Source organism: Fringilla coelebs (genome assembly GCF_963513975.1).
Source record: "Fringilla coelebs genome assembly, chromosome: 1".
NCBI lineage: Eukaryota > Metazoa > Chordata > Aves > Passeriformes > Fringillidae > Fringilla > Fringilla coelebs.
This window is the reverse complement of record NC_140028.1, coordinates 129,155,235-129,174,823: the sequence shown is the minus strand read 5'-3', so window position 1 is coordinate 129,174,823 and position 19,589 is coordinate 129,155,235. Positions and strand designations below refer to the sequence as shown.

General features: G+C 37.9%; 1 protein-coding gene across 1 annotated transcript in view; it reads left to right on the top strand.

Annotated features, from left to right (window-relative positions):
* LOC311153695 (putative acyl-CoA dehydrogenase 6) overlaps positions 1-19,589 on the top strand; it is a 75,465-nt gene that overhangs the window by 33,918 nt on the left and 21,958 nt on the right. The window contains exons 3-4 of the mRNA XM_084205687.1: positions 11,654-11,783; positions 15,641-15,747. Of these exons, the coding sequence (XP_084061813.1) occupies positions 11,654-11,783; positions 15,641-15,747 (237 nt within the window). The remainder of the gene's footprint in view (positions 1-11,653; positions 11,784-15,640; positions 15,748-19,589) is intronic.

The window sequence follows — 19,589 nt, the reverse complement described above, 5'->3', positions numbered from 1 at the left end:
GTCATGTGCTGCCCATAAATCAGGAAACTAATTTAGCCCAGCACCTCTTTAGGGTGCCTCTGAAATACTGGAAAGCTTATCAGCAAGCTCTTTGGAGATGTTGTTTAAGAGTAACAAGGAGGTGATGGAAAATGCTTCTCTCTCTGAACAGAAATGTACAGGAGACCACATGAAACAAAGGATTCATCAGCAATCTTACTTACAGTGGCTGCACAGTGAGATGGCTAACTGTGATAAAAGGTGCCTATGGTAATAAAATCCTCTTCAGTTCCCTTTCTTACAGGTCTGTGTTCTCCACTGGGGTCTCATGGCCACAGAAGCCTGCAGTGATAGATGGGTGCATATGAAAATTAGGCAAATATTTTGTGACTATTGAGTGTCCTTCTAAAATAGTGCCTCTTATGAGATGGAAAGTTATGTAACTCAGAAACATGACAAGGAGCCTTAAAATATTAAAATAATTTTCTGATTGTGTGTTTTGTTTCTGGAGATTCTTAAACTACTTGCCAATAAATTGCATGGTACTTTATTTTTTATTTCAGATGTTTCAGTTACTCATTTAGAAACAGTACACATAACACTGTATAAACACCGGGTGTCTGATGGATGGTTGCAAGTGCTTTAAAAATTCTTTGCAATTAGATGGCTCTAAGGGAAAGTCCATCATACAAGACCAATTAAAAAATTAGTCGTAATATGTAGTTTTGACAAAAGCTTTTTCCTGCATGAAAGGCTACTTTTCCCTCCCCCATCATCCCCACTTTTTATCTACATGTGGATGTGTGGGAGAGATAGGAAAAGCATGATGACTCTGGAAAATCTGTGTCCTTGGGAGTGGAAGGTGGGACTCCAACCTCCCTGTTTTGTTGTCTGTCTGTTTGTTTTAATTTGAAAGGAAGGTGTGTTATTGGCTAGATGATTGAGCCATGAAGATAATAATTCTGGTATTAGCCAATCCTTCTAAGATTACTTTTTAAAAATCTCCTGGAATAATTTCTAAATTTCTATAAAGAAGGTGGGTTTTTTTCCCTCAATAAAAATTGTTTTGCTTCTTTTATTTTAAAACATAAATATTTTAAATTCAGTTTCAGGGAGATCCCATAACAATACAATACCTGTGTTGATTTAATGTAATTTGCCTTTCAGAATTTCTTAGAGGAAGCAATGACATTTAATTCCTTTACAAATTTACTATGTGACCACATATTCAGTATGTTAAATATGAAATACACATTTATTGCTGTGTAACTCTAGAGTGATATTTTGAGAACAAGAATTTGAACTGAAATTTGTTGTATAGCTACTCATAAAAACGTAAATTACTGAGCTGAGTAGTGAACCCTTCTTGGGTTCCTGAATGGTCTGTAAATATTCAGAATTGGGAGAGATCTCACTTTAGTCTTAAGTGTTTAAATAGCAAGTGGTATAAATGTATCCTTACTGTAGACTTTAATTTGCTATGGTTAAATCTATATTCTATTTCTGTTGTAAAAAATTGCAGCCAAACTGTATAGTAAAAGGGTGCTTAACTACTGGGTGCATGAATTCTTAGGATCATTAATTATAATTCAGGTAGGATTTGGAATCAAGGCAGATGACAGGGATATTCAGGGGAGGAGGTTTTGTTGGTTTTCTGAACTCATCTCAGTCTTCTACAGATACCTTTAGCCATGTCATTGTTCCTTTTTGCCCTAGATTAATCTCAAGGTATGTTATGGACCCCAGTGTGTCACACTGGTAATTGTGTAACAGGCAGTTTGATGTGGTTTTTACTGCAAACTGTGTTATAATTTTATCTGGTCTGCAGCAGGGTGCTGTTATTCCCTCTTGGAACCGCCTGCTTTTCATTGGTTTGCGAGCTGATTTGTTACTGATTTCAGAACCAAAACTATAAGAAGAAAAAGATAATCCTGATCAATGATAATTTCTTGGAGGAGTCAAAATTGTCTGATGAAATGCTTATAGAAATAACACTCTGAGTAGAAGGTTCTTTTGCAGAAAATAATCTTGAATGGGGAATTCTTTTTTTTTTTTTTTTGTGGTATGCTTGCACTATACTGAAAATCCTTTCGTTTTTGGCCAGTAACACATACAGAGCACACCCTCCAATGTCAGCGTAAATAAAAATAGTAGATAGTATATTTCACATTGGAGATAGCAGTTCAGATCAGAATCCTGTTGTGTCAGCTTTTCTACAAACAGAGAGGAATTATCTGTTTCATTATATGGTCTGGCTGACAAATCTTAAGGACAAGGATGCACACAGAATCATAGGCAAAAATGAGAACTGAGCCAGATATTTGCAGGTCTAGAATATGGTTTGAAACATGTATCCACATTCCTTAAGCCAAATAAAAGTTGTCAGTGAATTTTTTTCTCCTCTCAAATTATCAAGAATAGAAAAAGCATGGAAACATATCAGTTTTACTAAAATATTGACTTCATTGGAGAAAATGAAGGGAAAGGCATTGTTCTGACATTACAAAAATGCTTTCATTTTTACCCCAGAAATGGTTTTTATTGTGATCTTTCCTTTGTGTGTCTTTAAAAAAAACCAAGGTCACCTACCAGAAGCATACAATTTAATGTTATAAAATACTTACTTAGCTTGTTTCATTTTCATTTGTCTTTTGTTCCCCATTTGAGACCCATTGCCTTTCCTGGAAAACTGCAAATTTGTGTTTTGTCTCGAATAGCTCACCACATTCCATTGCTCACAGCTAGAAATACTCTTTTGTCGCTTTGCTTTTGCTAACAGAAAGCAGTTTCAAAATCAGTCATGTTTCTCAACAACCACAAATACAGAAGATGGTCTCCTTTGGTTTCTGCTGGCCTTGGGAACTGAACCCTCTGGAGGTGCTCCGGCAGCACGCTGGGCTGTCCCACAGGGTGCGGGGTTGGGAGCTCCAGAGACAGGAGCTGTGCAGCTGGTGGCCCCTGCCCTGCCTGCACTGAAGGCTGTGTCAGCAGGCAGGTGCAGATGTTGCCAGCTGAAGAGAATTTGTAAACAAGGAAATTATCTAATGACAGAGGGTGTGCTTCTGGCTGCAGCGTTACTTGATGGATGTCTCTTTAATAATCTGTTGGCTGTGGCTGTGCTGGGACTGTGCTGACCTGCAATGTGGCAGGCATTCTAGGATGGCATGTTGCCTTCTTCTCAGTATCTGACCCAACATCTCAAGGACTTAAGAAGTCAGCCATGAATGGAAATTCATTTAGTCCTTTAAATCTGTGCTGATCAGGAATTCCTGTGGAAACCTCCTGCAGTGCACTTCTGTTCCAAGTTTGCTGCTACAGAACTAAAACCCTGTGCTGGCCAGGCTAGCTCCAGAGCATGTCCAAAGTTTATTTCATTATTCACTGCACACATGATGAAATCTTTTTTATTTTTTTAAGTGATTGCAAATTAACATTTTTCAAGTTTCTCCTCCCATGCCCAAAATTAAAATTGTCAATTTATAATTCCATTTGTAGATCGCAATTTTTGGAATGTGTGAACTAGTAAAATTTATGTCTTTGGGTGTGACATATTAAGTGTCTAAAGTTTTCATATCAGACAAATGTGAATTTCCAACAAGCTATTTATTATCTTGGACTGGAATAAAAGATCTTGTAGGGAAGAAAATGAAACATAGCTTTCAGCTGATAAATATTTAGTCTTTGTATTAAATCTTAGCATAGAAATTTTAATAAGTAGCAAATGTAATCACTAAGTATTGCTTAATTGTTTAATTATTTATTTGGAACTCAGAAGAAACAGAATGATGTTTTTAATATTGACTGTATATCCTGATACCTTAAAGGAATGAAAGTTATTGGATGCCTGAAAGAAATAAAAGCAGTAAGTCTGCTTTTTGTTTATAGAGAGCTACAAAACAGAGTACAGTGACTCCTTTTCATCCAGCTTTTAAAAATTCCTTACAAATGTACATACTTGTATTTAGTCCTGTTACTCATCTCTCTGTTGTGCTTAAACTGGGGTATGTTCTTTGGGCTGTCTCTGTCAGTTACCCATTGATAAGTCAATTTCCACTTTCTTTCCCTGTTGACCTATGGATGGTTGAATGTTTGTGCATTACTGTATGTTCCTTATACTATCTATTTGTGCATTCACACTTAAGATCCTACTGGAAAAAAATTTGTCGTGATGCAGAATAACGTAAAGTTTTTGTAGGAATTTGTGGCAGTCCATGTCAGAGGATGAGTCCTGAATAGAAGCACCAGCAGCACATAAAGGTGACATACCTGCTTCATCCTTTTACAGGTGTGGGACTAATGTGAACAAATACGTTTAGGACAGCTGAGCAGCTGTTCAGACATTTTCTTGGGAGGAAGAGCACATTTTACATGGGGCTAACAGATGCTGATGACAAATTTCAGTGCCTCTGAGAGCTGACTTATGGTTGTGTCAGGAGGACTGCAGTGGACAGTTGCTGAAGGATTTGATGCAGTGGTGGCCTGATCATCAGAAGGGTGCCCACCTTTAAGCTGGAGAGAACAAGCATTCACTGCTGGATAGGCCTGACTCAGAGAATTTACGTGAGCATCTGCAGGCAAAGCTTAGAGCGGGCAGGTGGCCGGCTGGCAGCAAGGTGTGTGCTCCATGTACGTAAGGAGGCTGGCAGCTGTTGCTGGCTGACTGATCTCAAGCAGCAGGCAGGTTGCAAAGGTGATATCCTTGAAATGAATTCTATGATTTGTTTATGAGCTTGCCCAAAAAGAATCCCGATGAGAAGTAACACAGCTTTTCCACTGGAGCTCAGGAAGGGTGATAGTCAGCCTTTATACTTCTTGACTTCATTTTTCTCTGTGTGTTTTGTGTTTATTTCATTTTCTTTATGCTGTGGCATTTAGTTTGACTGACATTTTCAAATGTACAATAATTGAGATCTGTGCTCTTTAACCTTAAAGAAAAAGCTGTAAGCTACTTCGATTAAATTCCAATTCTTTGGAACAGATGTTGCATCAGAGTTGAGTGGGGGGGAAATAAGCTCCATTTAAAACTCCAGGCAAAAGACAGCTGAGGAATCAGTGACCAGGGACTGCTTAAAGTTTTTCTCTGGCTTGGAGCTGATACAATAGCTGGTTCCTGTGGCTGTGTGCACTTTGGACCTTCTTTTTCCTCTTTTCTTTTTTGGCTACTACATCTTTTACATTGTTAATGTTTCTTATGTTGCCATGTGTACATTTTATTCTATTGTACTGGGCAGCTTAGCTTTTCCTCCCCATAAAATTGTTTGTACACATTTTTTGGGGTTTGTGTGATATTGTTTTTAAGACCTCTGATAATCTTCTGAGTTTGAAGTTTTATGCAAATAAAACTAACTCAATATCTCTGGGTGATTCTGCATAACCACTTAGAAAATGAAGAAAACTTACAAAATTTTTGAGGGATGTTTTAGAAATCAGAGGGTAGCAAGTGCAGGTGATTGGCAACTTAGTGATTTAGAATATACTGCTCTGGCTTTTTAAAGTGTCCTATACAGCTTTGAACCCTTTTTAAATGTGTCCATGCTGTCCCTAGCTGTGGCCAGGTCTGTGTGGCAATATTTATCTCTATCTACTCAGTGGCAATATTTATCTGCTCAGTGGCAGGCACTGCCAAGTTTCTCTGTGGTATTTTGTGATGGTGTTATGGGAGAGTTTTTATCCTTACACTGTGTGAGAAGTTTCTTCTTTATTTTATAGTGCAGATCTGTCTTAATCTCTAACAGCCCTATACAGACCCAATCACTTTATTCACCTCAGTAAATTACGTTTCTCTGGTGACAACTGTCATAACATCTGTAGCAAGAAGGAACAGAATACAGAATGCAGTACAGAATAATACAGAATACAGAAGGAGTTTTGCAGGAACACATATTTTGTGTTGTTAATTACTCTTGGGATTGTACTTGTGATGCCAGCCATGAGGCTTGAAAAATAATGAAAACCAATCCATATTTTTCTTTTTCCAAGGGTTACTAGATCATGAGTGATACTAAAAGTTTGGTTAGCAGAGCAAATCCTTACCTGTCTTGAAATTTTTGGATTAAGTAGTATCTGTGAGAGAGCAAGTACTGAGGGTGACTTTGATCTTTCTAGGATCAACCAAATAAAATCATGAAGCACTATAATTTTTCCTAGTTTGGGACAAAATTTTATTCAAACTGGGGGAGTTTGCTGTCTCTTGCTAAGGTAATCTGTTAAAAGGAACTTTCCATCTGTTACAACAGTTTATTTGTGTCTGGAGTTTTTTTCTTTGTTGCTTTTTTTGGTTTGTTGTTTTGTTTTGATTTCTTTGGGAATTGTTCTGGGGAAAAAGGATAGCCCAAAAATACATATGTCTTAATCTCAACAAGACTAAGGTGGACTCACAGTTTTTCTGTTATGCTTAATGAGAGTTTTTTTCCTCTACACTCAGCCAGAAGCAAATAACCAAGAAGGCAGGAGGTGTTTTCTAAACTTCATCAGTCTCAACTTTTCAGAATGGGTTTATGGGAAATTGTGCAAGACAGGGAGTACACCCTTGGTAATTCTTTAAATCTCTTCAATATAAAGCAGAGGAAAGGAATTATATTGGTTTCTGTACTATCCTACCTGATGACATCTGCATGTAGATTCAAGTCTCCTTGTAGTTCTCTGGAGCTGAAATTCCTGAACCATATTTATGACAGGTGAATAAGGTTTGAGCACTTAAATTTGGCTTCTGCTGGTTTAAAATTGTAGACTGTGATGAAAACTAGCAATTAGCTTTGTCATCCTAATGACAAATATAGGAGTCTCTCAGACCTATCTTCAAACTGGGATTTGATTCATGCTTTGTCTTTGACAAATATGAGAGCACACACTTGGGGTTTTTTTGCACTGAGGGAGATGCCCAGAGTAGAAATAATACAGAGTGATTTTCTTTGGTGTAGATACATACACTTCATTGAAACTTTGGAAAGTATGTAAACAAACAACATAAATTATTTAAGTATAAGCATTTAAAATGGAGTTCTGCATACAGCTGCATTGTGTTATCATCATTCCTTTATCCAGGCTCACTTACATTCTTGAGATACTGTGAGTTCCACCTGTTTCACCTCACTTCAATTCACTTGCAGACCCTTTCACCACAGATATTGCCATTCCCACTAACGGCTGCTAGATGGGTTCAGAAGCAAATTCCAAATAGAGACACTTGTGAACTCTTCCAAATTTTTTACTAGAGACTTCAAGCCTGTCTCTTCATGTAACAGTCATATTTGAACAGTCCTCAAGCGTTAAGAAACGCTCTGGTCTTCACAAAAGTGAAATGATTACATGAAAGACTTCAGCTTCTCCTTTGCCTTTATAACTCCTTTTTCATGGACTTTCTGTGTATTTATCCAACTGGTCTTCTCACCAGTGCTTCCATTTTGACATGTTGCAACTAGAGATCGTGTCTTGCTCTTTTATTTGTAGTTTTGGGCATCCTCTGTGCGATCTACCCTAAATTCACATGTAAAACTCCTGATACACTAAGTTGTCAGATTTAATAGAATGTACACCTGTGTCTTTTAAAACAAGTTTTTTTAAGATTCACTGTGTTCTTTGGATTCCTACTCCACTGCCAGGATCTACAAACATGACATGTAAAAATTTGCTGGTCTGTATAAAATAAGGAGCTTTTGTGAGTTGGGAGTGTTCAAATAATGTGATGGTGGTGATTAGTAGAAAAGCAGAGATCCAATTTAAAGGAATAGGTTACTATACTGATCATGGTGTGGTGGGTTCATCTTGGCCAACCCCTAACTCTCTCCCCCTCTTCAACAGAACAGGGCAGAAAATACAATGCCAAGGCCTGGCTGTCGAGGAAAGTCAGGGAGACTGGCCACCAGCTACCATCGCAGTAAAAAGCAGACTGGCTGGGGGAAAATTATTTTAATTTCCTGCCAGTTTAAATAGATTTGTGTGGTGAGAAGCAAAGGCAAATTAAAACAAGATGTTCCACCATCCCCTTCCAAGGTTCATCTTCCATTCTTCATTCCTGACTCATCTGCCTCACTCCCCACCCCAAGCAGCACAGCAGGATGGGAATGGGAGGTTGAAGTCAATCCACAGCACATCCTCTCTGCTCTTCCTTCCTCCTCACACTTTTTCCTTCCTGCAGCTTGGGTCCTGCCCATGGGCTGCAGTGCAGAATCTTTATTTATTTGTATGTTTCTGTGCTCTCTGCTTTGGGCCTTATATTTTAATTGGTTCTTAACCTGAAATCTGACAATGGATTAGATATTGTATTAGGCCATTTAACAGCTGGAATTGTGCTATTATCATCAAAACTGTAATAATTTGAACATAGCTGAGTTGCCTCTTTCTACCTGTTTTCAGCTATAAAAGCAATAGTGCATTAGACTTTCTGCCTAGTTTAATCTACTTTGTGCTTTGTTACTTTAATTTTCTTGCAAATTAAAATTGGTAATGTAGCCAAACAATTCTCTAAAGGTCTCTCATCTCATTTTAAAGCAAAATGAAGTATTTACCCCAGAAATGTTTTACATGTGAATATTTAAATATACTTTGTTATTCTTGATGGGGAGGGTTTTTTGTGTAGGTTTTTTGTAGTTTATTTTTTGGGATTTTGTGTGTGTGTGTGTTTGTTTGTATGTTTTGTAAAGCAATCAAATCTGGAATTAATTTGAATTCTTTCAGTATGGATTTTTCACCAAAAATTTCACTAAAATTTTCACTCCTATGTTAGGCATGGTGTTTGCTCTTCTGAATTAAAATTTAATAGGCCTATTAGCATTACATCATAGCACAGATACATCCAGGAAGTGGTGTTTGTTGACGAGACTGGCGAATACAAACCAACTACCACCAGCATATTGCATTTTTTGCAAATAAGAGTTATTCCAAAAAGTTATTCCCTCTTCCAAAAAGGTTATTCCCGAGTTCTGTTCCAAATAAAAATTGAACATTAATTTCATAAAACATTTACCATCATCACTGAAGCAGATGGAAATAAGAATGGCTTGGTGGTTTTGTCTCAGATTGAGAGCTGAGTCCCATGACATGAACATGGAGGGAAATGTCCAGCCAGCCCCAAAATCATTGTCTGGAGTGCTGGCAGTGGGTCTGCGAGCACCAGGCTGCCACTAGGAACTGAGGAAAAAAGGAAATTTCTTTGGTGCTTGTAGCCAGCACTGCCTGCTAGTGCTGTGTGTGACACCACTGGCAGCCTGGCTCAGTGTGGAGGGCCAGTTCTCCAAAGAGATGGGACACAGCTGTGTTTAGGCACAGCCTAAGTTACCTGAATTACCAGGGATATAATGGCACAGACTGCTCTGACAAATCAGTCTCCACCTTGATCAAGTATTCGGGGCTCAAAAAGACATTCCTTATCATTGTCTATCAAATCACATTTCTCCATGGCACTTGAACTTCTTGGCTCCTGGAACAGAACTGATGAAAGCTTAGGTGTGGTCCGATTAATGGTTTTACCATTTGCTTCTGCCCTTCCTGCCTGCCTCTGTGGTTGTCTCTTGTGTTGTCCATCCCCAGATTATCAAATCTTGGGATTTTATCATCTCTTTGTCCCCAGCAGGACTTCCCTCTCCACCTCCAGCTCCCAAAGCTTCATTCAGCTCCTTTACTCCCTTTGGTCAGAAATTCTTTCTTTGTTATCCTTTTAAAAGCTGACCTTTTGCAGTATTTTGTTTTCAAAGTGTACTGCTTAGTAACTTATCTCAAATGAGAGCAAGAAGAGTCTGTTATGTGGTAATAGACAATGGATTGTGGTATGGACAAAGAATGTCTCTAAGCTGCATACTTGGATAAAGTAGCCCTTCGGACCCCTTAGGGTCTTGTGTATAACATTCCTCCTGGGAAGTTACTTAAATCAAGAAATTAAGGATCTGTGAAAGTGAAAGATGGATAAGGATCTTTCCATAAGGAAAGTGAAAGGATAAGTGAAAGATGGGAATATAACTGCCTGGTAGAAAAAACTAAAAATAAAATCAGTAACACTAGTCTGGCAATAAAAGTATTGACTGATTTAAAATAAAATGTTAAAAATTTAATGAAAAGGATTTGTGAGGTGTCAAAACTGAGGTTATCTATTATAATTCTGCTTTAGATCCATATCAAATTAGCAAAATCTCTCTCATGCCAGATATCTTTAAATAGTCTTGCCTTTACATGCACATACATTACTGCTCCTCAGAGCATTTATTTATTGATGGGGGCTGTGTAAAGGCAAGAAAATTAGATTATCTGTTTTGTTAAACACATTTCCATATTGCTGATGTTTCATTGTACTGCTTAAGCTCCCAGTAGGAACTTTAACTTTGTATTTTTAAGAAACTTTATTTTCAAGCAAAAGGCTGGAGAAGTAGCAGTTTTTTTAATTCTGACAGTCTAGGCTATTCAGTATGACCTAAGGAGAAATGCATTTTTGGAAACTGAACTTTATGCTTAGCTTTTCCTGTTGTGTTTTTCCTTTCATCAAAGAAAGGATGCACAAAGATAGTTTTTGTGGGTTTAGGAAACAGATGATAGCATGCAAAGCCCCATGTTTATAAGCACTGTGGTGTTTTGACCTTTATTTAATGGTGTTTTTTGAAAACTTCAGAGCAGGTCGGTGAAGGGTGTGCTCAGTGCTTGAGGTCAGCAAGTGAAAACAGGCAAGGGTCATCTGCCCCTTATTGTGTGTGTGAGGGGTGAGGGTTTGTATCTATTAATTTGAAATTTTCTTAGCCGGTCTTCAAAGGAGCTAAAAGAAAAAAAAAGTGGGAGCATTATCTAATCAAAGCTGCTCAGTCAACTAATGACGTCAAGTACTAACCTTCACCTTCACTTTCTCACTGTATTTCCTATGGACTATAAGCTATTTAACACAGCTAAAAATTACCTCATCCATCATAGCAATGTAGCCTTTTTCTGTGCCTCAGTATGTAGTGGGTTTATCAGCACTGAGCATGGGAATGAGGTGAAGAATAATTTCTTCTTTAATTGAATTTGCAGACTGGAATGTCAGGGGGAAGAGGGGCAGCAATGGGCTATGCTGGCAGCAGGCCAGCACCCCAGCTTGTGAGCTCCCTGTGAACAAGAGTGCTTTAATCACTGCACAGACCGGGTGTAGGGTGTGGAATAAATGCACTGCAGTTGTGTCTAACATGAATTTTGAGCTACAGCAGTAATTTAGAATAGAAACACGACCTGCATGTGGTCGCACTCTGTGCTGACTTGGCTGCTGTGTCTGAGAAAGATGATTGCCTTGTGTGATGGGAGCGGGTGTCAGGTGTTATCATGGGGAAATAAAAGCACTTATTACCTTGTGGTGGGATTTGTTCCTATGACCTTGCTGTTGGAAAGAATAATTTTGACTTCTGGTATCATTTGCAACATCATGTCACTTCTTCCTGCTGTTTCCAGTAAAAGTAATGAGGCCACTTATGATACTCAGAGGTGACCTGATGTGCACATAGATAATTAGAGCAGGTGTCATTCTCAGTTTAGTTCTCAATATTGTAGAGAATAATGTGGTGGTGCTTATGTGAAAGGGAAGCTGGTAATTGTCAAATACTTAAAAATTAGCAGTTATATAGCAGTTGGCAAGTCCTTGCAGTAACAACATCTTTTTTTGCTGTTTTTCTTGTTGCTTATGCCAGTCTAGAATATGAGAATCACAGATTTGTTTTTTCCTCAGAATATGGTGGCCTGGGTTTGGACTTCTCCTATAATATTGCAGTGGCAGAAGAGCTGGGAAATGTCCGTTGTGGAGGTATTCCCATGGCCATTGGAGTGCAAGCTGGCATGGCTACCCCTGCTCTTACAAGGTAATTTTCAGAAAGTTTGGTTTAGCCTAAAACCCAATTGTCATAAGCAGAAAAAAAAACCAATACTGTGTAGATTTACTGCCTAGTTGCTACTCAGTAATGCCTGAGGAAAGAAGCTACTCTCTACTTCTCTCAGTTTGCTTTAGGAGAGAAAATACGTTCTCTTTTTTTTTTTTTAATGCTAGAGTTATATTCATTATATGTTAAAACATAAACCTTGTTGAGTAGTAGATGATGTGTTTACAAACGCAAAATATTGGCACCACAACCAATTTAAAAATTTTAATTCCAGAATCCAATTTGTTCATGTTTGTCTTTTTTTCTTATATCCCAGTGCAGTAATGCTAAGGATGCATTTAGTTGTAACAATTGGGATCAGTCTAATTCTGCTTTATAATTTACTTGCTCTTTTTACAGCTTTGCAAGGTGTCAGTCCTAAAATTGTAGCACATATATCATGCTTCCTAAATATGCCCATTCTAGGTAATTAAGAATTTTTCTTTTTCTCATCAGCTACGTCAGTGTTCCTATTTTAATTGCTTACTATCATTTAGACTCCTGCATTTTCTTAATCTGATTTGTTGTGGTTTTTTTCCTCCCTCAATAAAAGTTACCAACTTCTTCATGTAGGAGTTTTGCAGATATTCTGTGTCAGAACAACAGTTCTTAAAACTAGAGTGGGGCAACTGGCTGATCCAGCAGTTGGAATTCTCTGGAATATGGATACACCTAAAATTCTGGAAGATGAGGGTGGGAGCTAAATTCTAATAATTATGTTGAAGTCAGGAATTTCTCTGCACTAAACAGGTATACAAGAAAGGAAGTTTTACTCAGAAGAACATTTTAGGGATTTTTTTATAATTTTTAGGGGGTTGTTGACTTTTTTTCCCATTCTGAATGGAAATGCCTGTAAATCTACTGAAGAGTCTGGAATATAAGCTCTATTCCCTTGACATTTGCTTATCCTGCCATATGTGTGACTTTGGAGGTCTTATCTACAACAAATGTTGCTGAAAGTTTTCTTCTCCTTTGTGTAATGTGACACAGGCTTGCTAAATGCATGCAGTTCTGTACGTCTCTTGCAACAGAGGCTTAGCTATAGTCCCACTGAGAAGAAGAATAGTATTTTAAGACTTCAGACAGTACTGCCTTGCCCTCATGACAGCCTTTTATTCAGGGGTTTAAAGAAAATCTATGGGTAAAAGAAAATGGGATTTTGTTCCATTGCAGCTTTTTGGCCTTCTGTTACTCTGTTCTGCTGTAGTAACACAGTGAAGTTATGCATATTTGTGCTAGTGAAATCCTAAAGTGGAAGTCCTTGGAAAATAACAGTGAAATTGTTTTAACTTGATGAAATCTTTAGTTGAATTTGTATCTGTATTATTGAATTTTTCCCCCACTGCTGAGCCAATTCCAGTGGCTATTTATACACTACAGTGCCACCCCCATGTAAAAGTGAAACTTTGTAATGAAAAGAGAAATCTGGTTGCTACAGGAAATTTCGCCTGCGTTCATCTTTACATCATGCTGTGTAGTGGGAAGACCAACTGCTTGTCCTGGGTCATGGATTCAAATGGCACCCATGTCCTGGATGCTTTCTTAAAAAGTATCTGGGTACTGTGGGGATTCTAAACATTTTCGTAGAGATAAGTCAGATTTTGCATCTTGGCTCTGCATTGTTGCACAAATCAAACAATAATGTGGCAATCAACCATCAACCCCTAAAAAAGCCTCTGTAGCTCTTTGATGGCTTTCATAACCTTGGGCTTTGTTCAGCATTCATCCAGCACATATTGAGTGTACCTACAAACTAATTCCATGAATGTGATTCCTGTAATTCCCAGAATCCCCTCAGTGAAGCAGTAACACTTTCTAAATCTAAGAACTAAATAGATAATGCTTTGTCTGCAGTGATCTGACCTTTGATGGTTTGGAACATAACTTTCTGCCAGGTCTTTCAAATGCATTCAGATATAATACTGCCCTTCTTGCTTACAAATAGCATGGAGAAAGCAGCTCCTAGCTGAGGCAGGGAATTATATGCATTTCCCAGAGCTTATAGGCATGCCTGTATGGTGTCACATCTGTAGTGATACCAAATCAGTGTAGAGCTGCTTGTCTCAGCAATAAGCAGTGTACTTTACTTCCCCCTCCCCCCCCTGTTGTTGATAGGCAAATAGTAAGCAAATTTAAGATGGGCAGAATTTTACAAAAGTGACATATTTTTAACACAAAAGCTAGCAGCTGAGCAAGAAGCTCAAAATTTGTAACTCCTGCAAGGCATAGAGACCCACTATCTTCTGAAGATAGTGTTCCCCAACTAATAATTTTTTTTTATTGCAAAATAACATCTTCTGTGACCATATTTTTGGAAAGAACTGAACTGTTTTCTGGAACTCAAAACAAAGAAAGACATCAAACCAAAAATATTATTCTAAGCAAAGTTCTCACTGTGAAAATCCTCTGTTGAAATGCTAAAGGTTAGCAAAGTTTCAAGCATTAGAAAGCATTGCCAAAAATCACCACTATCTGCTCTCATAATCTGATTTTCCATGTTGTTGGTTGGGCTGTTTGAGTTGGTTTTTTTTTACTGATGAATATGCAGCTGGCCATACTTGATCAGGCCCCATGAAAAATTAAAAAACAAAGTTTGCTGCCTAACAGGCATGGGTACTTTGTTCCAGTGTGCTAGAGGAAGGAGTAGGCACTCCAAACTTGCTTCTTGTATTTTTTTGGGATTGTTGCTGTGATTTTCAGCAGGGTCAGCACTAGGAATTCAGTTCCTTGTGTGCACCAAATGGAAGTGTCTGCCAGATCCCAGTCTGTTCTCTGGCTGTCCCATGTCCTTTGTGCCAGGTTTGGCTGGAGGGGATGACTTAGTCTTAGCTTGAATAGCACCACTCCTTTGGAGTACTGGGACAATGTTTTAGAAGGAGGCCCCAGTGAGCCTAAGGAGGCGAGTGGGGATGATGACCTGAGAAGGCTCAGAACAGAGAGGAGGCTGAGGAGGAACTTGAATTTATGGATTCCTGGACACCCAACATTTCATGACCCAAGGAATTTTTGAGTTGCACAAGAAAGGTCCAAGAACTAGACCATGAACTCACCATTCACACTGCAAGAAGAAATCAGTGAATCTTAATGAGGACAAAATGAAGCATGAAATGAGATGTAGCATATCTTGAATGGATATAGTCTTCTAAACAACAGGAAAACAGCGTGTGCTTCTTAACTGAATTTAAATAGAGCCAAGTGAAATTTTTGTGTTAAAATACAGTTTGCTGTTTCCCTTTTTATTTTTGTGGAGATAAAAGAACAGCTGGAAGAAGCATTAATGGATTTTACTGCATGATTTAAATGTAGATGTGAAGTAGAAATAATTTAAATACAGGTCTTTGCTGATGCTGCCCATCACTTGTCAAAAGTTTTCAGTCACCACTACAACCTGGCAAAGAAATGTTGCAAGAAAACAGAGACCAGGTCCTCCATCTTGGTGGTTGCAAAGTAGTGCAGGAGCATTGAGAGGAATCCTCAGGGGTTATGTTTATTTAGATCTGGAACTTTTAAAGCAACAGTCATGATGATAAATTTTGGCCATCTAGACCACACGTTCCTGTGGGAGTAAGATGCCTGAATACTTTTTAAAACTTCTTTGAAATGATTGCGACTGCACTTCTGGTGAAGACTCTGTATCACAGCTTTGGTGGGTATTTGTTCTATCTTTTGGCTCTGGGACAGCTTTTACGTAGTCATAGGAAAATTGATCACTGTGTGGGTAGAACAAAATTCGTAACTAACTTCTGAATAAAATTTACCTTCATAGGGTTTTAATATTCTTTTTTGTTATATTGTTGCAGGTTTGGTTCTCATGAGTTGAAAAAACAGTTCCTCGTACCAACAATAGCTGGTGACTTTGTGGCTTGCTTGGGAATCAGTGAAGCTGGAGCTGGGTCAGATGTCGCAAGTAAGTTAACTTAGCAAACTGTCACTTTTAGACAGCCTGATGTTTTAATGGAAAAAATCTGTTTTTCCTGACCCTTCACTTTGCCCCCATCCTTTGTAAGAAACAAAAGGAAGGAAAGTCTGGCGTGGTGAGAGCAAAAAGGAACATTCCAGGAATATGACCCTTCCTTCTCATGCATCCAAAGGCAATCAATTTTAACGTATTTGTCAGGCGAATCAATGGAGTAACCTTGTCTAGGCTGGGCACAACAGATTATTGCAGCTTTTATGCTGGCCCCAGTTTTCTTCTAGTGCTGTCCTGCTCTGTCCAGGCTCACTGCTGGCAGGAGCACCTCATCAGCTGCACAGCCACCTTCAGTCGTGCAACTCTGGATGTACTGACAGGGAGCAGAACCCGTTCAGCTGGACTGGAACTGGGACTGCCTTGACAAAACCTCTCCACTGAATGGGGGAAAGCTACAGAGCCTCCCTGTTCTGAAAATGATGGCATCACTTTCAGAATGATTTCCTCTTGTTCATCCTTCACCTCGGCCCTTTCTGTCATTCCTGTGAAGCAAAACTATCTCTCAATTGGTGATTGCTTTATTTAGAGCTAATGAAGAATTTGCAATGTCAAATCTCTTATCTTTATGATTTAGTTACTTTATATGCAACTGGGTTTTTGGTTTAGTGCAAGAATATGTTTAGAAACCAGGATCAATGAAACTATTATTCTGAAGTGCCTGAGGCAGTAGAAAATTTGAAAAATTAAATCAAAACAGACACAGTAGAAAAAGAAAATATGTCTCCTCTGACAATGAATCATGGGCTGCATGGAAAAGGGAATGATAAATGACCACTTTTATAGGTTTAGTTGTTGGACAGAGCATGGCCAAGTTGACCACATTGTGTTCTTACAAATTACTGAGACATCTTCCTGCAACTAACTTGCCAAGTATGACAGACACTTTCTATCCAAGGAATCCTATATCCATCTCCATGAGCAAACTCCTGTTGTTTTTTCAAGGCAAGCAGATAAACATCCAGTGCTCAAGCAAGGCTGCGGCAGGTAGATTTCAAGAACATTAATGTGGATAATGAAATAATGGGACTAAATCTTCCTGCATATTTTATTGCTGTTTTCCTTTCTGGGTTAATTGAATTTATTCATAAGAAGAACTCCATAATTTTAGTAGATGTGTTTATTAAATAGTACTTATTAATAATACTTACTAATTATAAATAATAAATAAAAATATGAAATTTCAATATAATTTTAACTGCATTATTGCTTGTTATAATTTAAATATTATTCGGATTTAAATAATAAATCTTATAATAGCACTTAATAATTTATTTATTAAAGTAATTATAAATTTGAATTTTGCTAATATAAGAAATACAACATCATTTATTTTAATAAGTGCCTTTCTAGTTTAATTAGATGATCATCAGAAAATTCTAAATAGGAATTTAATTTTTTTGATGCAGTGTTCCAGATAATAAATATTAATAAATATTCTTTCAACAGCATCTTGTTTATCATCTATTTAAAGTGGTATGATACACTTAGATGAATGCAGTTAAAAACCAATTTGGAATCAAAGAGGATTATCTTCTGAAGCTATGCTGCAGCTTGGAGACACACTCCAGGATGAAATGAAAATACTTTTTCCCCTGTCCTGGAATATTTGATCCCTGATATAAATGCCAAACCCAGCTTACGGTGCTTCTGAAGGGCAATTAAATGAACAATTTAGGTATGAGCAGCAATAGATTGTGTTCTGAGTGGCGCCATTCTGCACCATCTCCAGATGGCTCAGGCGTGAAGCAGACTGAGGTGTGTGAAACTGCACTTGGTGCTTCCTTTTGTTGCTCATGCTCTTGGGATGTTTGTGTCCCTAAGAGAAGTGTAGGGACACGGCAGCTGTTCACATGTGAAGGTTGGGGATGTGCTTCTGCCATGTGAGCCCCTGTATTTTAACCTGAAGAATGATACAGAGTAAGGTATCGCTCACATTTTTTCCTGCAGTTCCAAAATTACTGAAGGCGACATGAACACAGAAAACAAAAATAATGTTTACACAAGAACTGCACTGTGCCTCAAACTATATTTATTCAGAATTCAACAGAACAAAAAGGACTGTGTATGTTAGTCTAATACAAAATTCGTGTCAATTTGAAGGAACACCTGTCTGCTTTCAAGTGTAGTTATTCTATATTGTCCATATTAGTGACCATGTGCACCAAAGCTAGCACAGAGCTGGCTTGAGAAGAAAAACAGAACAGTACAGATGGTACAAAAAGTGTCTTTAATTTCAGGATTCTGGTACTACAAAGCATAAATATTTGTGTCAATTTGAATTATATTGTCTCATTCTATCTCACTCCAATTCCACAATTTATAGAATGTAGTCTGTGGGTATATATAAGACCACATAATGGAAAACACTTTTCTCACACACATCCTCTGTCTTTACACCTCTCTGTTCAGGCATCTGCAACTAGCAACACTGCTCATGTCTACCTCTTCAACATAAATAACTTGCTCCATTTTGTCTCAGTGGAATCCAGCCTTCCTGCTTTTCTGCATTGAGGTTGTCTTTTCTGAGCATAAAACCCCAGAATTTCATGTGGTGTCTATAATAGCACAAATACATTTCCAACCCTGGTAGAATTTCCAAATGGTAGAAGTAATACTCTCCAATACATGATGTTACACAACAGCTTGCAGACTTGTGAATCCTGTGATTAACTGTGGATCATCCTCATTACCAGTTTGCTATTGAAACATTGCAGGATTTAGCAATCACTTTTACTACATTGTGTCCAAGTACTTGAATTTACCATGTTGAATTTGAAAACTCAAGAGTATTCCTTTCTTGCTGGGCCATACTTCAGTTGTCTGTGTTGGTGATGTCTCCCAAATTTGTGTCACAGACAAATTTAATTAGTTTATTCCTGTCCTTTTAAAAATCACTAATGCAAATATTCAGTAGGTTTTGTCCAGAGGCTGATATCAGGGAGGGGCTTAACTAGTACACTCCCTGCACATCAGAACTTCTTCTTTTAAAGAAACCTGATGCAATTTCTGCTTTGCCGAGTTCCTTATGCACATTTCCACTTTTATCCTAATTCTTATATTTTCAAAGTTTAACTCATAGTTACCTAGTAGAGTTAATTTCACTTGCTTGGGTCCAATAGGATTTTTCTCTCGAAAATCCTATTTCATAATAAATCAAGTTTGGTTTAAAGAAGATACCATGGGTAAATTGAATTCTCTTTTATTCCCAAATGTATTTTGAGGCTGTGCAGAGTGCCAAAACCAGTAACCTCTGTTTTCACTAATTTCAGTCTTTCTTGTAGGTGTTTTGCTTTGTCAACCATATTTGAATCTGTCTGTAATCTCCTGTGAAATATTTCTTTTTTTGATGTATCCTCTATATGCCTCATTTTTTCCCATCCTCTTTTCATTTCTGTGGCTGAAACAGTTTTGTTTGCCACCACAATCTTCTTTGATTTTGTTGGTTTTTGTGTTACTTTTGAGCTGGGGTTAGGGCAAGAACAGGCAGGAGGTAGGATTGTAGCAAAGGCAAAGAAGAAGACTTTATTTAAAAGAACTGCGTGGTTTTTATAGAGTGGTATGATAGATTGTATTTTATTGGCTAACTAACAGAAACATCTTTTTTACGTATTGTTTTTGAGAGGAACAGAAAAAAAAAGATAGAAAACTAGCACTTGCAAATTGTTTATAGTCAATGGTTCTCACATTTTTTAGCTCTCTAAAATTTCTCACAAGCTGCTGTGAGAAACGCCTGCTGTTTCTCTCTTTTTGTTTCATGGCATCTATGTTTTCATCTGCAA